Source organism: Penaeus japonicus, unplaced genomic scaffold (genome assembly GCF_977035675.1).
Source record: "Penaeus japonicus unplaced genomic scaffold, GWHDUDI00000001_assembly GWHDUDI00000012, whole genome shotgun sequence".
In the NCBI taxonomy this organism is placed as follows: domain Eukaryota; kingdom Metazoa; phylum Arthropoda; class Malacostraca; order Decapoda; family Penaeidae; genus Penaeus; species Penaeus japonicus.
The window spans coordinates 18,087,232-18,107,231 of record NW_028234414.1 but is presented as its reverse complement, the minus strand read 5'-3'; the positions used below and the strand labels follow the sequence as shown (position 1 = coordinate 18,107,231).

The window sequence follows — 20,000 nt, the reverse complement described above, 5'->3', positions numbered from 1 at the left end:
TCGTTTAGACTGACCTATACATTGCACTTTTCCAGAAGTGAATAAACCCTCTACCATAGACACCACAACAACTTCAATCACAGACCAAGGAACTGATGCAACTACTACACAAGAACATATCACACATCCTCAGGAACACATATATGTTAACCCAGTCTCAGATACTGATTATTCTCACCCATATGATTTGGGTTTGTCAGGATTACTTTACTCAGAATCCCAGAGTGAACCTGGGTTTGAATTCTTTGAGACATCACCTATGTCTCTTGAATGGCTTCCAGAGATGGCTTCTGCAGAGATCAATATATATGAAGACCAGTTAGTTTCTGCAACTTTTAAGCCCTTAGTACTGGTATCTGAGACAGGCTTTAAAATAATTTACCCTACTTTATTGGAAACAGAAACATACCATACAGCTACAGAAATACTCACACCACTTCCAAAGAAAATCCATGCTAACATGCAAGTTGTTCCAAACTTGCAGAGTGTGACAGCAAAAACAGTAATATCTGAAGAAGGTCTTATAATCAGATACCCATCCACATCTGTCTTAGGAGAAGACACTATAGTAAAAACTTTTGACACTTGCATACCAGAAAAACTCCACGCAACATCACAAGTTATTCCTGAGTTGGAGAAATCCACTTGCTTATTAGGATTACTCATATCAGAAACTGGGCACACTGTTCACTTTCCTTCAATTTCTACCATAGAAAGTGATAATATAATTGAGGACCTTAGTCCATCAATTCCAAAAACAGTTCAGGCATCACCCTGTTTTATTCCAAATCTGGAATATGCTACTACATTACATATTATACCTGAACCTGAAATAGGGCAAGGAATCAACTACCCATCCGTTTCTATCATAGAAGATACAATTGACACTCAAGTTACAGATTTTACTTCATCTGACACAGGAACCATATTTGCTCGGATGCAATTTGTTCCTGATTTTGAAACTGCTTCTACACAATCTATGACCCTTGTGACTCAATCAGGATTGAAAATTCACCATCCCTTTACAGCTATATGTCAATATGATGAATATTCAATAGACTTTATACCACCGACTGTAGAACCTACTTTTGCCAACATTCAAGTTATTCCTGACCTTAGATATGCTGCGAGTGAGCCAATAGTTCTTGTGTCTGAAACTGGACAAAAAATTAACTATCCATATACTTCTGTCACTGAATATGACAAACCTGTCCCAGATTTGAGTTCACTAATTGTAGAAGCCTGTTTCGCTGGAGCACATGTTTCTGATCTTAACTTTGCTGTTACACAACCAATGGCAGCTGTGTATGAAGCAGGACATCAAGTTAACTATTCATCTATTCTAGCTATAGAACATGACACACTTGCTGAAGACATCAGAGTAGCTGTTCCAGAAGCCACTACTGCCCTTACAACATTTGAACCCAATCTTAAAATTGCTGTTACACAACCTATTAGCATGGTTTCCAATACAGGACATCACATAAACTCTGCATCAATATCCATTTTGGAATACGACACACTACATGATTTCCATCCCTTTGTCCCAGCCACAATGCATGCTGAAGAACTATTTGTTGCAGAAGAACTATATTTTGCAACAAGTGAAGTATTAACTTTAGTGTCTCATTCTGACCAAACAATAGGATACCCTTCAGTTTCTGCTACAGATCATGGTACAGTTACTGACATAACCATTGCACCTATTCCAGACAAACAGCATGCTACCACACAGTTTGTTCCTGAATTAGAAACTGCATCTACCCAACCCATGCCATTCGTCTCTGAAGCTAGCTTCATAATCAGACACTCATCACCATCTCTCCTGGAACCTGACACAAAAGTTGAAGATTTCAACACTCCCACCACGAATATTGCTCATGCTATAACACGTGTTGTACCTGATCTTAAATTTGCCTCTACACTGCCACTGACCATTGTCTCTGAGGCAGGGCACAAAGTTCACCATCCATCTACCTCTGTGTATAGCCTTGATGAACTGACAGAGGATTTCATAACACCAAAGGTAGAAGAAGGTAATGCAATGACACTGCAGGTTCCTGATTTGGAATTTGCAACCATGTTGCCTATGACACTTGTGTCTGAGGCTGGCCACAAAGTTCACCATCCATCCATTAGTATTTCTGAACTTGATAGCATGGCAGGAACTTTCACACCATTTACTGTAGAAGAAACACATGTTAAGGTAATGCACATTCCCGATTTGGAATATGCCACAATATTGCCTTTAACAGTTGTATCTGAGGCCGGACACAAAACTCATTATCCATTTACATCTCTCCTTGAATTCAATGATACTGCAGAAGACTTAACAGCATTTTGTGATGAAAAGCAACATGCTAAGTCACTGCATATTCCTGCATTAGAATTTGCTTCAATATTACCAATGACTCTTGTCTCTGAGGCTGGCCATCGGATTCATTATCCAACAGCTTCTACTTTTGATCGAGACGAAATAACAGAGGTTTTCATAGCACCATCTATGAAAGAAGCAAGTGCTAAAACACTTTATATTCCTGGACTGGAATATGCAACAGTACTACCTGTATCACTTGTGTCTGAGGCAGGTCACAAAGTTTGTTATCCAACAACATCCATAACTGATTATGGGGATTTGGCAGAAATTTTCACAAAACCTAGTTATGAAAAAGCCCATGCTAAACAGTTAATAATTCCTGAATTGAAATATGCTACAACATTACCCATGACACTCGTTTCTGAATCAGGGCAAAAACTTCATTATCCAACATATTCCACAGAACATGATGAAATATCAGAAATTTTCACAACACCTATTCTGGAAAAAGTGCATGCTACAATACTGCATCTTCCTCTACTGGAATATGCCACAACATTACCTATGACACTTGTGTCTGAGGCAGGATACAAAATCCACTATCCAACTACATCTACTCTGGAATACAATGAAACAGCAAAAGTTATTGAAAAATCTGCTCCAGAGGAAGTCTGTGCTACAGAATCAGTTATTCCTAACCTGGAGTTTGCTTTTACAGAACAATTAACTTTTATAGCACATACTGGACACAAGATTCACCACCCTTCTACATCATTCCTGGAACATCACACTGTTGAGGATTTAGTTTCAACTATTCCAGAAGAAATAACGGCAAAAATAACACAAATTCCTGAACTGGAATTTATCACAATGATACCACTAACTTTAGTCACAGCACAGGGACAAAAAGTTCATTATCCATTTACACAGATCCTGGAATATAACACTGTAGAGGGATTCAGAACACTTACTCCAGAAACAGTTCATGCTACAGTACTGCATGTTCCTGATTTAGGAGTTGCTAGCATACAACCAATAAATATTGTCTCTGAAATGGGACTTATCACACGATATCCAGGAGTTTCTGTTACTGATGGAACACACAAAACAACAGAAGTTATCTTCCCACATTTACAAAGAACTCATGCAACTGAAGTTACACATACACAGGATGATTTTGAACTTACTTATGGCACTGTCTCACCTGTTACAGTGATGCCAGCATCCACACCAACTACACATTATCCTACTTCAAAGGAAGCAACTTCACTCCCAGATACTCCTTTAACCATGCCCTCTATCCCATCCCACACAGGCATGATACCAAGCCCATCCTCTACATCTGAAGTGGAGACTGAAGATGTAGAAGTACAGCAAGACATACAACAAACCAAACATGTACCTGAAACACAACACACTAAGTGGGGGGAAGATTTGCAAGAGTCAATGAAATCAACCATTACTTTCACACCTGATAAACGGGAGGATACAACAGTTAAAGAGACTAGGACAATTAGCAGTGAGTCTGTAGATGTTGACAGAACACCGGTGGATGCTTCTGATATCCAAGAAACAACAGTGCAGCAAATATCTCTGAGGACAATTAAACAGCCGTCTAATAGAACATATGACGAAGAAGGGCTGACTCATGAAGTCATGGTTGGCATTGGTGTAGAAGGTGGAAGAGTTAGAGAGGAAACAAAGCTCAATACCCTTGGCAAACAAATAGAGCCAAGAGAAGAATTTGAGTCCTCGGTTGATTTCCGTATTGCACCTACACATAAGGTTACCTCTGGAAAAGAGTGGCAAGAGAAAACAACAATCTATACCGAGGAGATAAGTGAGCAAGAAGAGACCCAGAAGCCAAAATTAGGCAAAGTAATGGGTGAAACTACTGAAGACTTTGTAGAAGAGTTTAAACCAGATTTTGCTCAAACCTTAGTAGAGGATGAGCCTTCATTGAGCTTTGCAAAGGCTACTTTCCCAACCTTATTTTCAGATTTGCCTTCTTTAAAAGTAACAAGAACAGATCAACATATAACAGTAATAGAAAGTAAGGAGGATAGAGAACAGTCAGATTTGCCTCAGTTGGAAATTGCTGAGATTGAAGAAGAAATTGAAAGTCCTGCCACTGAATGCAAAATAACTTTCCCAAGCACCCACCGTGGTTCTTTAATCGACATCTCAGCTCCATCTGATGTGGACATAGTTCCACTTGCAGCAACTGAAACAGAAGAAGAGACTCACACCAAAACACAAGAAAAAGACCTATCAGAGATGTTCCCAGAATGTAAACTTGAGCCAATCCCACAAACATTAACATGTAAAGCTGTACAATCAAAAGTTGAATATAACAGGGCTTCAGTATCAGAAACACTTACATTTATAGGTCCATCTCCTTCAAGGTCTACAAAGTCACAGACAATTCTAGTAGAAGAGGATGATGAACATACATACACACAAACACCAACGGCTCCAGAGAAAAATCAGCACAAATCTGAAACTGTGGAGTTCACGGACATAACTGCCTCTGAAACACCCATTTCCCCTACAGCACTTTCTGTGTCTACTGTCTCACCAATGACCCAACCAATTCACAAACACGTTATTGTACATGAACATGATACTCAACAGGAACAGGACTCTACTAATATAAAACCCACTCTTGTGCCTTCCATAGAATCTACAGAAATAGAGAAAAGGATAACAATTAAAGAGGAAACTACAGGGACAGATGAGATATTGCTTGAACAAACATCTATGTTTGAAAGACGTGAACCAAAGCCTGAACAGGCAAAAGCACTTATTACAGAAGATGTAAAGGATTCAGTGACAGTGACTGAAAACCTGAGTGAAGAACAGCCTGCCCCATGGAATCGTGGAGAAAAAATTCATTTGAAAAAGCAGATCAGTATTACACCAGATGTTGTGGCATCTGAATCTATACAAGTCACTGACACAAAAACGGAAGATACTTACAGTACCTTACAGACAGAGAGGGGAGAAAAAGTTACTGCTACCATCACTGAAGAGCTTAAGGATTCAGTTACGGTTACAGAAAAGATCCCTGAAGAGCAGCCTATGCCCTGGAGAAGAGGGGAGAGGATACCATTCAGGACCGAAAATATCAAACCAGAACTAGTTTCTTTAGAATCACTTCAAATTACTGACACTAAAGCTGAAGATACATATGTTGCCCTAAAACCCGAAAGAGGAGAACAAGTAAAGGCAACGGTCACAGAAACACTAAAAGATTCTTTGACTGTGACAGAAAAGATCCCTCAAGAAGAGCCAATGACATGGCAAAGAGGTGAGAAAATTCCCTTTAAGACTGAGAGCATAAAGCCTGAGTTGGTGTCCTCTGAACCTCTCCAAGTTACTGATACAAAAGTTGAAGACAGCTATGTACATCTACAGCCAGAGAAAGCGACAAAAGCAAAGGCAACAGTTACTGAAGATTTAAAAGACTCTTTAACTGTGACAGAAAAAATCCCTGAAGAACAACCACTAGCATGGCAAAAGGGTGAGAAAATTCCCTTTAAGACTGAAAGCATAACACCTGAGTTGGTTTCTTCAGTATCTCTTCAAGTTACTGATACTAAAGTTGAAGATAGTTATGTAAACCTTAAGCCAGAGAAAGGTGAGCCAGTAAAAGCCACAATATCAGAAGATTTGAGGGACTCACTGACCGTGACAGAAAAGATTGCAGAAGAACAACCAATGCCTTGGAGAAGGGGTGAGAAAGTTCCATTTAAAACTGAGAGCATAAAGCCTGAGTTAGTTTCCTCTGAATCTCTCCAGGTTACTGACACTAAAGTTGAAGATACCTACATACAGCTTCAACCAGAAAAGAGTGAGCGAGTAAAAGCTACAATAACTGAGGATCTAAGGGACTCACTAACTATAACTGAAAAGATTCCAGAAGAACAACCAACTCCTTGGAGAAGAGGGGAAAAGATGCCATTGAAAACTGAAAGCATCAGACCCGAATTAGTTTCTTCAGAACCACTGCAAGTAACTGATACTAAAACTGTAGATTCTTGTGAAACTTTCCAGAGTGAAAAGGGAGAGGAAGCAAGAGCCACTGTAACCAAGGATCTAAAAGATTCTTTGACAGTTACTGAAAGGCTTCCTGAAGAACAACCTTCACCTCTGAAGAGGCCTCCAAGAGTAACGGCTGATTTAGCTCAGCATAAGTTAATGGTCATGGAACATGACTCACTTTCTGTTACAGAAGTTTATGCCAAAGAAGGTGGCACACAATTTGAAACTGAAAAGACAGCTGTACAGACAGCCACAGGTATGCTAGAGCCATTAGAAGCACTTACCACAACAGATCACAGAAGTGAGGAGACTATTTCTCAGCTATCAGACTTAGTCAAACATACACAAAAGGCAACAGTTATGGAACAAGATACCAAGCAAACACTTCAAATAACAGAGCAAATTCCTCATGAAAGTATTTCAGACCTGAAGAGGGAAAAGCAAATATTTGAAAGCCTTAAATGCGGTATGTCCGGACAAAATGCTCCTCAAGTTGAAGAAATTGTAGTGCATGATGCAGAAGAACAGTATGAATCTAAATCTCCTAAGCAAGCAACAACAAAACAGACAACAGTTACTAAACAATTAGAAGCTGTGATCATTGCAGAACCAAAACTGGAGGAGGATACTGTTCAATGGGAAAAGCATGCAGAAAAACTGGAACAGGCAAAGCCTAACATATTAGAACAAAAGTATATCCAAATTTCTGAAATCTTTAAAGCAGACAAAGAGGGCATTCTTTCCGAACAAGCACCATTACAACAACAAGGGAAAATGACAGAAATGAATCCACTAGAAGCCCTTACCATACAGGGTCACGATGTCCAGGAAGATGCTGCATCATGGAAGTCTCGCATTGACAAGGAGCAAACAGCACGAGCATCCATCCTGGAAAAAATGTCGGTTAATATCATGGAAACACAGCAACATGATTCATTTAAAGAATATATGCCTGAAAAGCCACTTGAAGCACAGGCAACACAAATGGATGGTAGACAAGAAGCTATCGCTATTTCAGAAACAAAGGCAGAATCTCCCATAAGAGAACTTCCAAAGGAAGCCAAAATAGAACATCATGCATCTCTTATTCATTCTAAGAAATCATCTCTGGTCGTTTCTGCATCAGATGTCCAAGAGAGTGAAGCTCCCTTAAAGATCCGGAAGCCAGTGGAAGCACAAGCAGACAAGTTAGATATTAACACTTTCCATTCTGTCATGGTTGCTGACACTGATGTTCAGTCTCCTGTGGATATTCTAAGCAAACCTATATTGCAAACAGGAAAAGCAAAAACAACCTTTATTCCTCAAAAGGCACTTGAAATTCTTGAATCTCAAACTCACCAAAAAGAAAAGGACTTCCAGCCTAGCAAGCCTGCAGACCTGGTTATTCAAGGTAAAGTTGAATGCAGTGAACATTCACTTGAAATACAAGAAACAAAGGCTCAATCCCCATTAAGGGAATTGAAAGAAACGAAACCTTTAACAGATATGGCAAGTGCATCTGTTATCCCTCAGAAATCTGTGAAAGTTTCAGAAGTATCTGTTAGTTTTAAGGAAGAAGAATTCAAAGAATTCCCAAGGTATTCTCATACAGCAACAGAAGAGCAAATTCCTGGTCATCTTCCACTGGAAATAACTCAAAGTACTATTCAAGACAGTATTCAAGATTTCACAACTAGTATTCCAAAAGAAGAATCAGCATCTGTAGATCTAAAGAGCTTCCATGCTGCATCTGTTATGGAAGTCCATGCAGCCCAGGCTGAAGAAAAATATAATCCTTCTAAATATCCAACAACTACTGCTAAAACACATTTGGTGGAAGGTATGCAGCCTATTATTACAGAGGAAGTTTGTGCATCATCTTCTGTTACAGACTTTGATGTTCCTGATAAACCAAAATCTAAAGAAGCAACCAAAAGTTTTGAAGAACAAAAGGCAATAACTATCACCGAGACTGGAATGCATGAAAAAGAAGAGTCCCTTACAGAGAAGAAACCAGTTGAATTGCATTTAAAATCTAAAATAAATGGAGGGCTTGAACCTCTTCTCATCACTGAAGTGGAAAGTGAGGAAACTATTGGTGAGGTAGTTCCTAAAACAGCGCCTGAAAAAGAAAGTGCAAAAATAGAACTTACTCATGCAGCTAAGGTTGCTCTTTCATCTGGTGTTCTAATAAATGAGTGTGAGGGATGGCATGAAGATGAAAAACCAGAAGCACAGAAGGCAGAAGGAATCATGAGTACAGGAGAAGCTATTACTGTACTTGAAACACATCCACAGTCTCTGACTGGGGAACTTCCAGTTGCTCCCAAGCCAAAAGCAGAAGAAGGAATGGGATCTTTAATTCCATCAAAAACTGCATCAGTCTCGGAGGTTCTTTGGCATGAAAAGGAAGGAGTACATGAAGCAGACAAATTTCCTACTATTTGTTTGCCTAGTCAGACCCAAGCACCAAATATCCCATTAGTTGTACAAGAGACTCATACAGATTCAAGCTTGTCTGCTCTAGCTCAGCAGAAAATGTTGCCATCGCAATCAGCTTCAGTGTCTCTTACTGCTCACCAGATTGCTTCTTCTACATCTGTAGGTATTAGTGAGAAAGAAGGTGTGTATAAAGAAGAAAAACCAATTGAAGATCTTGCGAATGTAGAATATGAGAGTGAAAAAGTTCCCATTCAAGTAAGTGAAACTAGAGCAGAATCACCAGTGAAAGATTTTAAAGATATCAAGCCAGAGAATGCACAGGCAAGGCCAGATATCATACCTCAGAAAGCTATTGCTGTGTCTGAAATGGAATCTAAAGAAAAAGAGGGAACTCTTGAAATTAAGAAGCCATCAACAATTTCACTGAAGTCTGATATCACACAGCCTTTGCATTCGCTAACTGTATCTGAAATCAGTGCAGAAACTAATATACATAAGCTAGATATAGATAAGATTAATGAAGAACAAGCTAAGACTAGTCATATCCCTCATCATGCTACCGCCGTTAGTGAGCCATTTGTGCACCAGAAAGAACAGGATTATAGCCAGCCAAAACCACTCTCTGCTGCGCCAAAGGAATCGTGTACCCCGGGACATGAGTCAGTTCAAGTAACAGAAACAAGAGCCGAGTCCCCTATTACAGATAGAGATGAGAAAGAAACTCCGAAAAGCAAAGCTAAAAGTCAAGTCATCCCACAAGATACAGTTCAGGTGCAGGAAGTGAGGGTTCATGAATCGGAAGGGGCCTTTAAACTAAGTAAGCCTGAGGAATCAACTGGTGTAGTAAATCGTGCCCCTGGCCATGTAGTTGCCATTTCTACAAATGTTGAATTATCTGAAAGCATCCAGAAAATGGAAGATGCAGGGAAAATGGAAGGTAAAACTGCGAAAATGACCATAAATCCACAACAAGTTGCGGAAGTTATACAGCATGAAGTGAGTGAGGCAGGGAAAGTGTTAAAAGAAGTGAAACCAGAAGAAAAGAAAGCATTGCCAAATATAGAGGAAATGCAGTCTGTGTCAGTTATGGAAATTAGTGCAGAAACAAAGGAACAAAATTATGATATAAAAGATTTACCATCAGTGCATAATGTTGAAGCCAAACCAGTAATCACTCCCCTTCACCTTGCTCATGTTAACCATCCTGAGGTAGCAGAGCAGGAAGGGATTATCCCTACATTTGACACTACAGGTACTACCCATGCAAAACTTGAATTTACACCATACACTTCAAAATTAGTGACTCAGCAACAACCTAATATACTTACAGGCATATTAAAACAAGAACAACCCATTCATGCCTCAGGCAAGGTGGTAGTGGAGCCAGCTGCACATGTCTCAGGTTCCGAAGAAGTTGTTATTGAAACAATTGAGGAAACAGCAACTAAAGCAGCACCGCAGACTATGCAGGCTCATCGTCTTCTAGATACGCAGCAAACTATTTCTGTTATGCAAGTTTCTGCTTATAATCAAGCAGAGGCAATGGGCAAAGTTGCTATGCCGATACCAGCAACAGCAAAGACTGTCCAAACAACTCAACAAAGCATTCGTGTTCATGAAGCCGATTTAAGAGAATCATCATCTAGTGTCGCTCTTGAAAAAACTACAGAACAAAAAGCAACTGCAGTGTTTGATCAGAGGGAACATGTTACAGTTTCCGAAGTAAAGTCAGATGAAATTCCAGCTGAACTGAAGCATGTGCGGCTTGAAGGTAAAGCATCCCCAGTGGTGAAGCCTCACGAAACTGTTACTGTCTCATCTGTTACTATAGCAGATAATTATGAAGAATCAAAGCTTCCAAAACCACGAATGGAAAAGGCTCAGCCTGTTGCAGTGCCACAAGATTATGTTTCAGTTGAGGAGACTAAGGTTCATGAAAGTCCAGGAGAAATAAAAATCAAGCAACCAACAGAGGAAAGAGCTACAGCTTCTGTATCAAAGCGTGAATCTGTCATGATTTCTGAAGTAAAGACTGAGGAAAAACCAGTTTCAATAAGAGAAAGAAGACCTTCACAGGAAAGAGCTAAACCTACTGTTGTAAAACAAGAACATGTTATTGTGTCAGAGACATCAACAGCTGAAGCTCCTGGTTTTGTAAAACATCGCAGACCTTCTGAAGACAGAGCTAAAACGATTCTGTCCCAAAAACAATCAGTTATTGTTTCAGAAGTTCAGTCAGAAGAAGCTCCTAAATCCACAAAACAAAGAACTCCGTCACAAGAAAGGGCAAGACAAGTGATTTCAGAAAAGGAATCTTTTGTTGTTCAAGAGGTTAAGGTACACGAACTTCCAAAAGATCTTCCAAAGGCCAAACCCAAGGAGGATAAGGCAAAGAAAGTCATTCCTCAACAAGAGTCCATTTCAGTTCAGGAGACTCAGGTGGAGGTACACACAGGTGATATTTCCCATGTAAAACCTAAAGAAGAAAAGGCAAAAAAGATATTTGAGAAGCGTTCATCAGTGGCTGTATCTGAAATCTCTAGTCATGAAATGGCTGTAAAGATGCCTGATTATAAGCCTCAGAAGACTGAGTCTGCAAAAACAAAAATGGATCATATGGAAGTTGTAAGTATTTCAGAGGTGACTCCTGATGAAGTCCCTCACATTGTACCAGAAGAGAAGAGAAGAACAGAAACTGCAACTATGATTCTTCCTGAAATGAAGGAGACAATACAGATCACAGAGGTTTCTACAGAGGAAACACCACACAGTGTAGTTCATGCTAAGAAGAATGAACAGTATGCCCAGGTGGTCCTTAAACCAACAGAATCTATAACCGTCTCTCATACGCAAGTGCATGAATCTACTGATGAAGTGCGTAAGTTAAAGCATGTGGAGGAAAAAGCTCAGACCATCCTTCCACAACAAGATTCAATTACTGTTCAAGAAGTAAATGTGAAAGAGGAACCAGAAGAAGTAAAGGAGCACAGACCCAAAACAGAAACTGCAAGATCTATACTTTCCCCTCGACAGTCTATTGCAGTTGAAGAGATAACTGTGAAGGAAAGCCCTGGATCAGTATCTGAAGTTAAGCCAAAAAGTCAACAAGCTACATCAATTCTTGCTGAGCATGAATCCATCACTATCCAGGAGGTTAGTGTTAAAGAATCTTCAGGCAATATAAAGGATATGAAGCCCAAAACAGGAACAGCACAGACTATCTTTACAACTCAAGATTCTGTTGCTGTTCAAGAAGTTTCAGTGAAGGAAGCACCTGGTTCTATTAAAGATATAAAGCCCAAGACAGAACTGGCCACACCTATCATTTCTCCTCACGAATCATTGACAGTTCAAGAAGTATCTGTTAAAGAAGCACCAGGCGATGTGAAAGACACAAAACCAAAACATGAACAAGCTTCTTCAATTTTAACACCACAGGAGTCCATCAGTGTTCATGAGGTATCAGTGAAAGATGCTCCAGGATCTTTGAAAGAGTTACTAATGAGTACAGAGCAAGCTTTAGCAAAGATTTCTCCTCATGAATCAATAACAGTTGAGGAGGTGTCCATTAGAGAAGCTCCTGGGTCAGTAATAGATGCAAAGCCTAAAAGGGAAATGGCAACATCAATAATTTCTCCCCATGAATCTATCACTGTACAAGAGGTATCTGTGAAGGATGCTCCAGGAGAGGTAAAGGACAAAAAGCCAAAACATGAGCAGGCTTTATCAGTGCTATCTCAACAAGAGTCTATTAGTGTTCATGAGGTATCTGTAAAAGATGCCCCAGGAACATTGAAAGACTTGAAACTAAGCCCAGAACAAGCCTCATCTGTTATATCTCCTCATGAATCAATTACAGTTGAAGAAGTTTCTGTGAAAGAAGCCCCTGGCTCAATGAAAGATTCAAAGCCTAAGACAGAGATGGCAACATCTATTATTTCTCCACATGAGTCTATCACTGTACAAGAGGTATCTGTGAAGGACGCTCCAGGAGAGGTAAAGGACAAAAAGCCAAAACATGAGCAGGCTTTATCAGTGCTATCTCAGCAGGAATCCATCAGTGTGCACGAGGTGTCTGTAAAAGATGCCCCAGGAACCTTGAAAGACTTGAAACTAAGCCCAGAACAGGCTTCATCTGTTATATCTCCTCATGAATCAATTACAGTTGAAGAAGTTTCTGTGAAAGAAGCTCCTGGTTCTATGAAAGATGCAAAACCTAAGACAGAAATGGCAACTTCAGTTATTTCTCCTCATGAGTCTATTACTGTACAAGAAGTATCTGTGAAGGATGCTCCAGGTGAGGTGAAAGACAAAAAGCCTAAACATGAGCAGGCTTTATCAGTGCTATCTCAGCAGGAATCCATCAGTGTGCACGAGGTATCTGTAAAAGATGCCCCCGGGTCCTTGAAAGATTTGAAACTAAGTCCAGAACAAGCATCATCTGTCATTTCTCCTCATGAATCAATTACAATTGAAGAGGTGTCTGTGAAAGAGGCACCTGGCTCAGTTATGGATGTAAGACCAAAGACAGAAATGGCAACATCCATTATGTCTCCTCATGAATCTATAACAATAGAGGAGGTATCTGTGAAGGATGCTCCAGGAGAGGTGAAAGACAAGAAATTAAAGCACGAACAAGCTACTTCAGTCTTTTCTCCACAAGAATCAATCAGTGTCCATGAAGTATCAGTAAAAGATGCACCAGGATCCATGAAAGATTTCAAACTGAAAGCAGAGCAAGCATCATCTGTAATATCTCCACATGAATCTGTCACAGTGGAAGAAGTATCTGTAAAAGGAGAATCAGCAGACTTCAGTGATAAGAAACCACATTCTGAGACAGCAACCTCGGTATTTACTCCACAGGAGTCTATTGCGGTCCATGAAGTTTCAGTAAAGGATGCTACAGGTTCTTTGAAAGATTTGAAATTCAGAACTGAACAAGCATCCTCAGTCATATCTCCGCATGAATCTGTCACAGTGCAAGAGGTGTCTGTAAAGGAAACATTTACTGATATTACAGACAAAAAACCAAAAACCGAAACAGCAACTTCACTATTGTCAACTCGTGAATCTATAGCCATCCATGAAGTTTCAGTAAAAGATGCACCAGGTTCAATGAAAGATTTAAAACTTAAGACTGAACAAGCAACATCCAGCATATCTCCTCATGAGTCACTTACCATAGAAGAAGTATCAGTAAAAGAGGCATCGGCAGACCTCAGTGAACGAAAACCAAAAACAGAGAAAGCCACATCGATTCTTTCTCCTCAGGAATCTATTGCTGTCCAAGAAGTATCTGTTAGAGATGCTACAGGATCTATGGCGGACATTAAACTAAAGACTGAACAAGCTACGTCTAGTATTTCACCCCATGAATCAATCACAGTAGAAGAAGTAACCGTGAAGGAAGCTCCAGGAGATGTGAGTGATAAAAAACCAAAGACAGAGAAAGCTACTTCAGTATTCTCCCCTCAAGAATCCATTGCTGTTCATGAAGTATCTGTTAAGGATACTACAGGCTCAATGAAAGACCTAAAACTGAAAAAGGAACAGGCTTCATCTGTAATTTCTCCTCATGAATCACTTACCATAGAAGAAGTTTCAGTGAAGGAAACATCTAAGGAGCTGAGTGACGAAAAACCCAAAACGGGATTAGCAACCTCTGTCTTTTCTCCTCAAGAATCCATTGCTGTTCATGAAGTCTCTGTGAAGGATGCTCCAGGAACCCTTAAAGACTTAAAATTCAAGACAGAACAAGCTTCATCTGTTCTTTCTCCTCATGAGTCTCTTACAGTTGAAGAAGTGTCTGTGAAGGAAGCATCTGGAGATCTGAGTGATAAAAAACCAAAGACAGAAGTAGCTACATCTATATTCTCTCCCCAGGAATCTATTTCTGTCCATGAAGTATCTGTGAAAGATGCTCCAGGTTCTATGAAAGATCTGAAACTGCAAACAGAGAAAGCATCATCTGTCATTGCCCCACATGAATCCGTCACAGTTGAAGAGGTGTCTGTCAAAGAAACATCAGGAGACATCAGTGACAGGAAACCCAAAACAGAAACAGCAACTTCAATTTTCTCTACTCAAGAGTCTATTGCCATTCAAGAGGTTTCTGTGAAAGAAGCCCCAACAGACATTACTGCAAAAATGCCCAAAACTGAAAAGGCTACCTCTGTTTTTACACCTCAAGAGTCCATTGCTATTCATGAGGTGTCTGTGAAAGATGCCCCTGGATCAATGAAAGATTTGAAATTCAAAACGGAACAAGCATCATCAGTTATTTCTCCACATGAATCTGTTACAATCGAAGAAGTGTCTGTCAAAGAAACATCTGGAGATATTGAAGAGAGGAAACCCAAAACAGAAAAAGCTACTTCCATTCTTTCTCAACAGGAATCCATTAGCATACATGAAATTTCTGTGAAAGATGCCCCAGGTTCCATGAAAGACCTGAAGCCAGTTACAGAGAAAGCGTCGGCTACAATTGCACCACACGAATCAGTAACAATAGAAGAAGTGTCAGTTAAGGAAGCATCACAAGATCTGGCCAACATAAAACCAAAACCAGAACTTGCAAAATCTGTTTTGTCACCTCAAGAATCAATAGCAATTCAGGAAATTTCTGTAAAGGAAGCACCAGGTGACATTGACACTTTAAAGCCCAAATCAGAAAAGGCAAGAGTCACGGTAACAAAGAAAGACTCTCTTCAGGTTCTAGAAGTTGCATCTGAGCTTGCCCCAGACACCATACCAGAGAGTCACGTAATTGGAGACAAGGCAAAGGTTACTGTGACTGAGGATCTCCAGCGTGCAGATCAAGAAGATGTTATTGTCTTACGAGGTCCTAAGAAAGAAAAGAAGGTCATTGAAGTAGTGGAGGAATCAGATGAAGATGTTCCACTTTTGAAGAAAGAAAAGAAGGAAGAAACAGTTAAGGAAAAAGTAAGTGAACCAGAGGAGAAGATTGAAGAAGTTACTGAAGAAGTAGAAATTAAAATGAAACCAAAAAAGAAGCTAAAGGTCCAGACTGAAGAGACTGAAGAAGTAGTTATTAAGAAACCCGTGGAGAAAATTACTGAAGAAACTACCGAAGATGTACAAGTGAAGATTACATCAAAGAAGAAGCCTGAATTAGAAGACGCCACAGAAGAAGTAACACTCAAGAAACCCGAAGAGAAGGTTCTTGAAGAAGTTACAGAAGAGGTGCAAATTAAAATGAAGCCAAAGAAGAAGCCTGAAGTCAAGACTGAAGAAATAGTTGAGGAAGTGACAGTCAAGAAATCAGAGGAGAAACCAGAAGAAAAGGTTACTGAAGAAGTAACAGAGGATGTGCAAATTAAGATGAAGCCAAAGAAAAAGCCTGAAGTCAAGACTGAGGAAATTGCTGAAGAAGTGACACTGAAGAAGCCTGATGAAAAGGTTGTTGAGGAGGTCACAGAAGAAGTGCAAGTAAAGATGAAGCCAAAGAAAAAGCCTGAGGTCAAGACTGAGGAAATTGCTGAAGAAGTGACACTGAAGAAGCCTGAGGAGAAGCCTGAAGAAAAGGTCGTTGAGGAAGTCACAGAAGAGGTACAGATTAAGATGAAGCCAAAGAAAAAGCCTGAAGTCAAGACTGAGGAAATTGCTGAAGAAGTGACACTGAAGAAGCCTGAGGAGAAGCCTGAAGAAAAGGTCGTTGAGGAAGTCACAGAAGAGGTACAGATTAAGATGAAGCCAAAGAAAAAGCCTGAGGTCAAGACTGAGGAGATTTCTGAAGAAGTGACACTGAAGAAGCCTGAAGAAAAGGTCGTTGAGGAAGTCACAGAAGAGGTACAGATTAAGATGAAGCCAAAGAAAAAGCCTGAGGTCAAGACTGAGGAAATTGCTGAAGAAGTGACACTGAAGAAGCCTGAAGAGAAGCCTGAAGAAAAGGTCGTTGAAGAAGTCACAGAAGAAGTACAGATTAAGATGAAGCCAAAGAAAAAGCCTGAGGTCAAGACTGAGGAGATTTCTGAAGAAGTGACACTGAAGAAGCCTGAAGAAAAGGTCGTCGAGGAAGTCACAGAAGAGGTACAGATTAAGATGAAGCCAAAGAAAAAGCCTGAGGTCAAGACTGAGGAGATTTCCGAAGAAGTTACACTGAAGAAGCCTGAAGAGAAGCCTGAAGAAAAGGTCGTTGAGGAAGTCACAGAAGAGGTACAGATTAAGATGAAGCCAAAGAAAAAGCCTGAGGTCAAGGCTGAGGAAATTGCTGAAGAAGTGACACTGAAGAAGCCTGAAGAGAAGCCTGAAGAAAAGGTCGTTGAGGAAGTCACAGAAGAGGTACAGATTAAGATGAAGCCAAAGAAAAAGCCTGAATTTAAGACTGAGGAGATTTCCGAAGAAGTGACACTGAAGAAGCCTGAAGAGAAGCCTGAAGAAAAGGTCGTTGAGGAAGTCACAGAAGAGGTACAGATTAAGATGAAGCCAAAGAAAAAGCCTGAATTTAAGACTGAGGAGATTTCCGAAGAAGTGACACTGAAGAAGCCTGAAGAGAAGCCTGAAGAAAAGGTCGTTGAGGAAGTCACAGAAGAGGTACAGATTAAGATGAAGCCAAAGAAGAAGCCTGAATTTAAGACTGAGGAGATCTCTGAAGAAGTGACACTGAAGAAGCCTGAAGAAAAGGTCGTTGAGGAAGTCACAGAAGAGGTACAGATTAAGATGAAGCCAAAGAAGAAGCCTGAATTCAAGACTGAGGAGATCTCTGAAGAAGTGACACTGAAGAAGCCTGAAGAGAAGCCTGAAGAAAAGGTCGTTGAGGAAGTCACAGAAGAGGTACAGATTAAGATGAAGCCAAAGAAAAAGCCTGAATTCAAGACTGAGGAGATCTCTGAAGAAGTGACACTGAAGAAGCCTGAAGAAAAGGTCGTTGAGGAAGTCACAGAAGAGGTACAGATTAAGATGAAGCCAAAGAAAAAGCCTGAATTCAAGACTGAGGAGATCTCTGAAGAAGTGACACTGAAGAAGCCTGAAGAAAAGGTCGTTGAGGAAGTCACAGAAGAGGTACAGATTAAGATGAAACCAAAGAAAAAGCCTGAATTCAAGACTGAGGAGATCTCTGAAGAAGTAACATTGAAGAAACCAGAGGAGAAACCTGAAGAGAAGATTGTGGAAGAAGTCACAGAAGATGTAAAAATCAAAATGAAGCCAAAGAAAAGACCAGAAAGGAAAAGTGAGGACATTACAGAAGAAGTAACAATTAAGAGAACTGCAGAGCAACCTGAGGAAAAAGTTAGTGAAGAGATCACTGAAGAGGTTCAGTTCAAACTGAAACCTAAAAAGAAACCGAAGACTGAGTATGAGGAAATCTCTGAAGAGGTGACAATCAAGAGAAAGCCTCAAGAAAAGGTGGAAGAAGTAACTGAAGATGTGCTTATTAAGATGAAACCTAAGCAACCAGAGAAGTTTGAGGATGTATCAGAAGAACTCACAATAAAGAAAGACGAGCCCATAGAAAAAGTAACTGAGGAAGTGACTGAAGATGTGCACATTAAATTCAAACCTAAAAAGAAGAAACCAGAAAAACATACAGAGGAAATAACAGAAGAAATTACAATAATCAAGGAGCAAGAGCCATCTGAAGAAGTACAGGAGGAGGATGTTGAGGATGTTCAGATTATACGAAAACCCAAAAGGAAGGCCATTGTCAAGGAGGAAATTTCAGAGGAATTTGTTGTACAGAAGCCTAGAAAAACAGAGGAGCCAGCTGAAGAAATTACAGAGGAATTCAAGGTTAAGAGGCCAAAATCTAAGAAGCCGGATGATGTGTCTGAAGAATTTGTAATGAAGGAAGAATCACCAGAACCAACTGTTGCTGAGGAAATAACTGAGGAAGTTAGTATCAAAATGAAACCAAAGAAGAAGAAGCCATTTGTAACAGAGGAAATAAGTGAGGCAGTGACTCTTAAAAAACCAAGGGACAAAGAAGAGGAACCAGAAGAAGTAAGCGAATCTGTTGTTCTGAAGAGAAAGGAAAAACCATTTGTGAGAGAGACTCAGGAGATCTCTCAAGAGGTTGAAATGAAGCTTAGGGAAGGCGAGGACTTTACTCAGGAGGAAACAACAGAAGACGTAAGCATCAAAATGAAACGGCCAAAAAAGAAATACTCTGTGACTGAAGAGACTATTGAATCCAAAATGATGATCCAGGAATCTGATGAGGAACCTGAAATAATTTACCAAGAGTTAGATGAAGTTGAAATAATGCATCAGTTGATTGATGATGAATCTGAAATTGCTGAGGAGACTGTTCCATTTAGAAAACCCAAGAAAAAGGTGATTGTGAGAGATGAAGGTGAAGAGAAAGTAACCATTAAAAAGAAAAGGATTGTTAAGAAAGATGATGAAACTGATGCTCAAGTTACTCTTAAGGAACCAAAATCCCCTGAAGAAATCCAAGAATCCTTCCAGTTGAAACTTCCAAGAAAGAAGAAGTATGTAGTAGAAGAAGAAGAGGAAGTTGAGGTAGGTGTAAAGCTTAGGAAAGAGCCAGAGTACCCAGAGTATGAAATTGGGGAAGACGTACAGGAAACCTTTAAGATAAGAGCTCGGGAACCAGATGTCACCGAGGAAGATATTGAAAAGTTTGAAGATGTTGAGGGTGAGTTCACCTTCGGCTTACCGAGGAAACAAAAGCCGAGGTTAACAGAGGAAATTGAAACTACTCAAAAGATCAAGCTCCCTCCCCTACCCAAACAACCTCCTCTCTTCACCCAAGGTTAGATATCCTGAAGAACTCTTATCGCTCATAATATACTTACTCTCCGATTAATCCCAATTTCTTTTTTTTCTAAGTCTGTTACTTTCTTTTTAATTTGCAAATGCAACTTCCACTTTTATAGACGGTTTTCTAACAACTGCATAACACACTACTGTTTTTAAAATGCATATTTATGGCAATATTTATCATCACTTTACAACTGGGGCTTATGTCTAAGGACCACGAACTCCTTGTTTACCAAATATTCAATCAAGGCCTTGTCTTGGTAAACAACGTGGACTTCCTTAGGTACCATCTGACCATCCTGCCATTATAAAGGATGTCAGTCATGCTTTACCATTTCTATGCTGCGCTTCCTTGTCTATCCTTAAGTTGCGCTTATACTGTATACACTTATTTTATGAATGGTGATCTTCTTTGGTTTATGTGTAGTATTGAGGTTAATTTATTATCTTTATTTAATGATGTTTATGT

The 20,000-nt window shown here is 39.9% G+C and overlaps 1 protein-coding gene across 1 annotated transcript in view; it reads left to right on the top strand.

The window, feature by feature from the left end:
* The window catches only part of sls (sallimus), a 137,761-nt gene that overhangs the window by 99,355 nt on the left and 18,406 nt on the right, over positions 1–20,000 (top strand). The window contains exon 79 of the mRNA XM_086542136.1: positions 36–19,523. Coding sequence (XP_086398262.1) covers positions 36–19,523 — 19,488 coding nt within the window. The remainder of the gene's footprint in view (positions 1–35; positions 19,524–20,000) is intronic.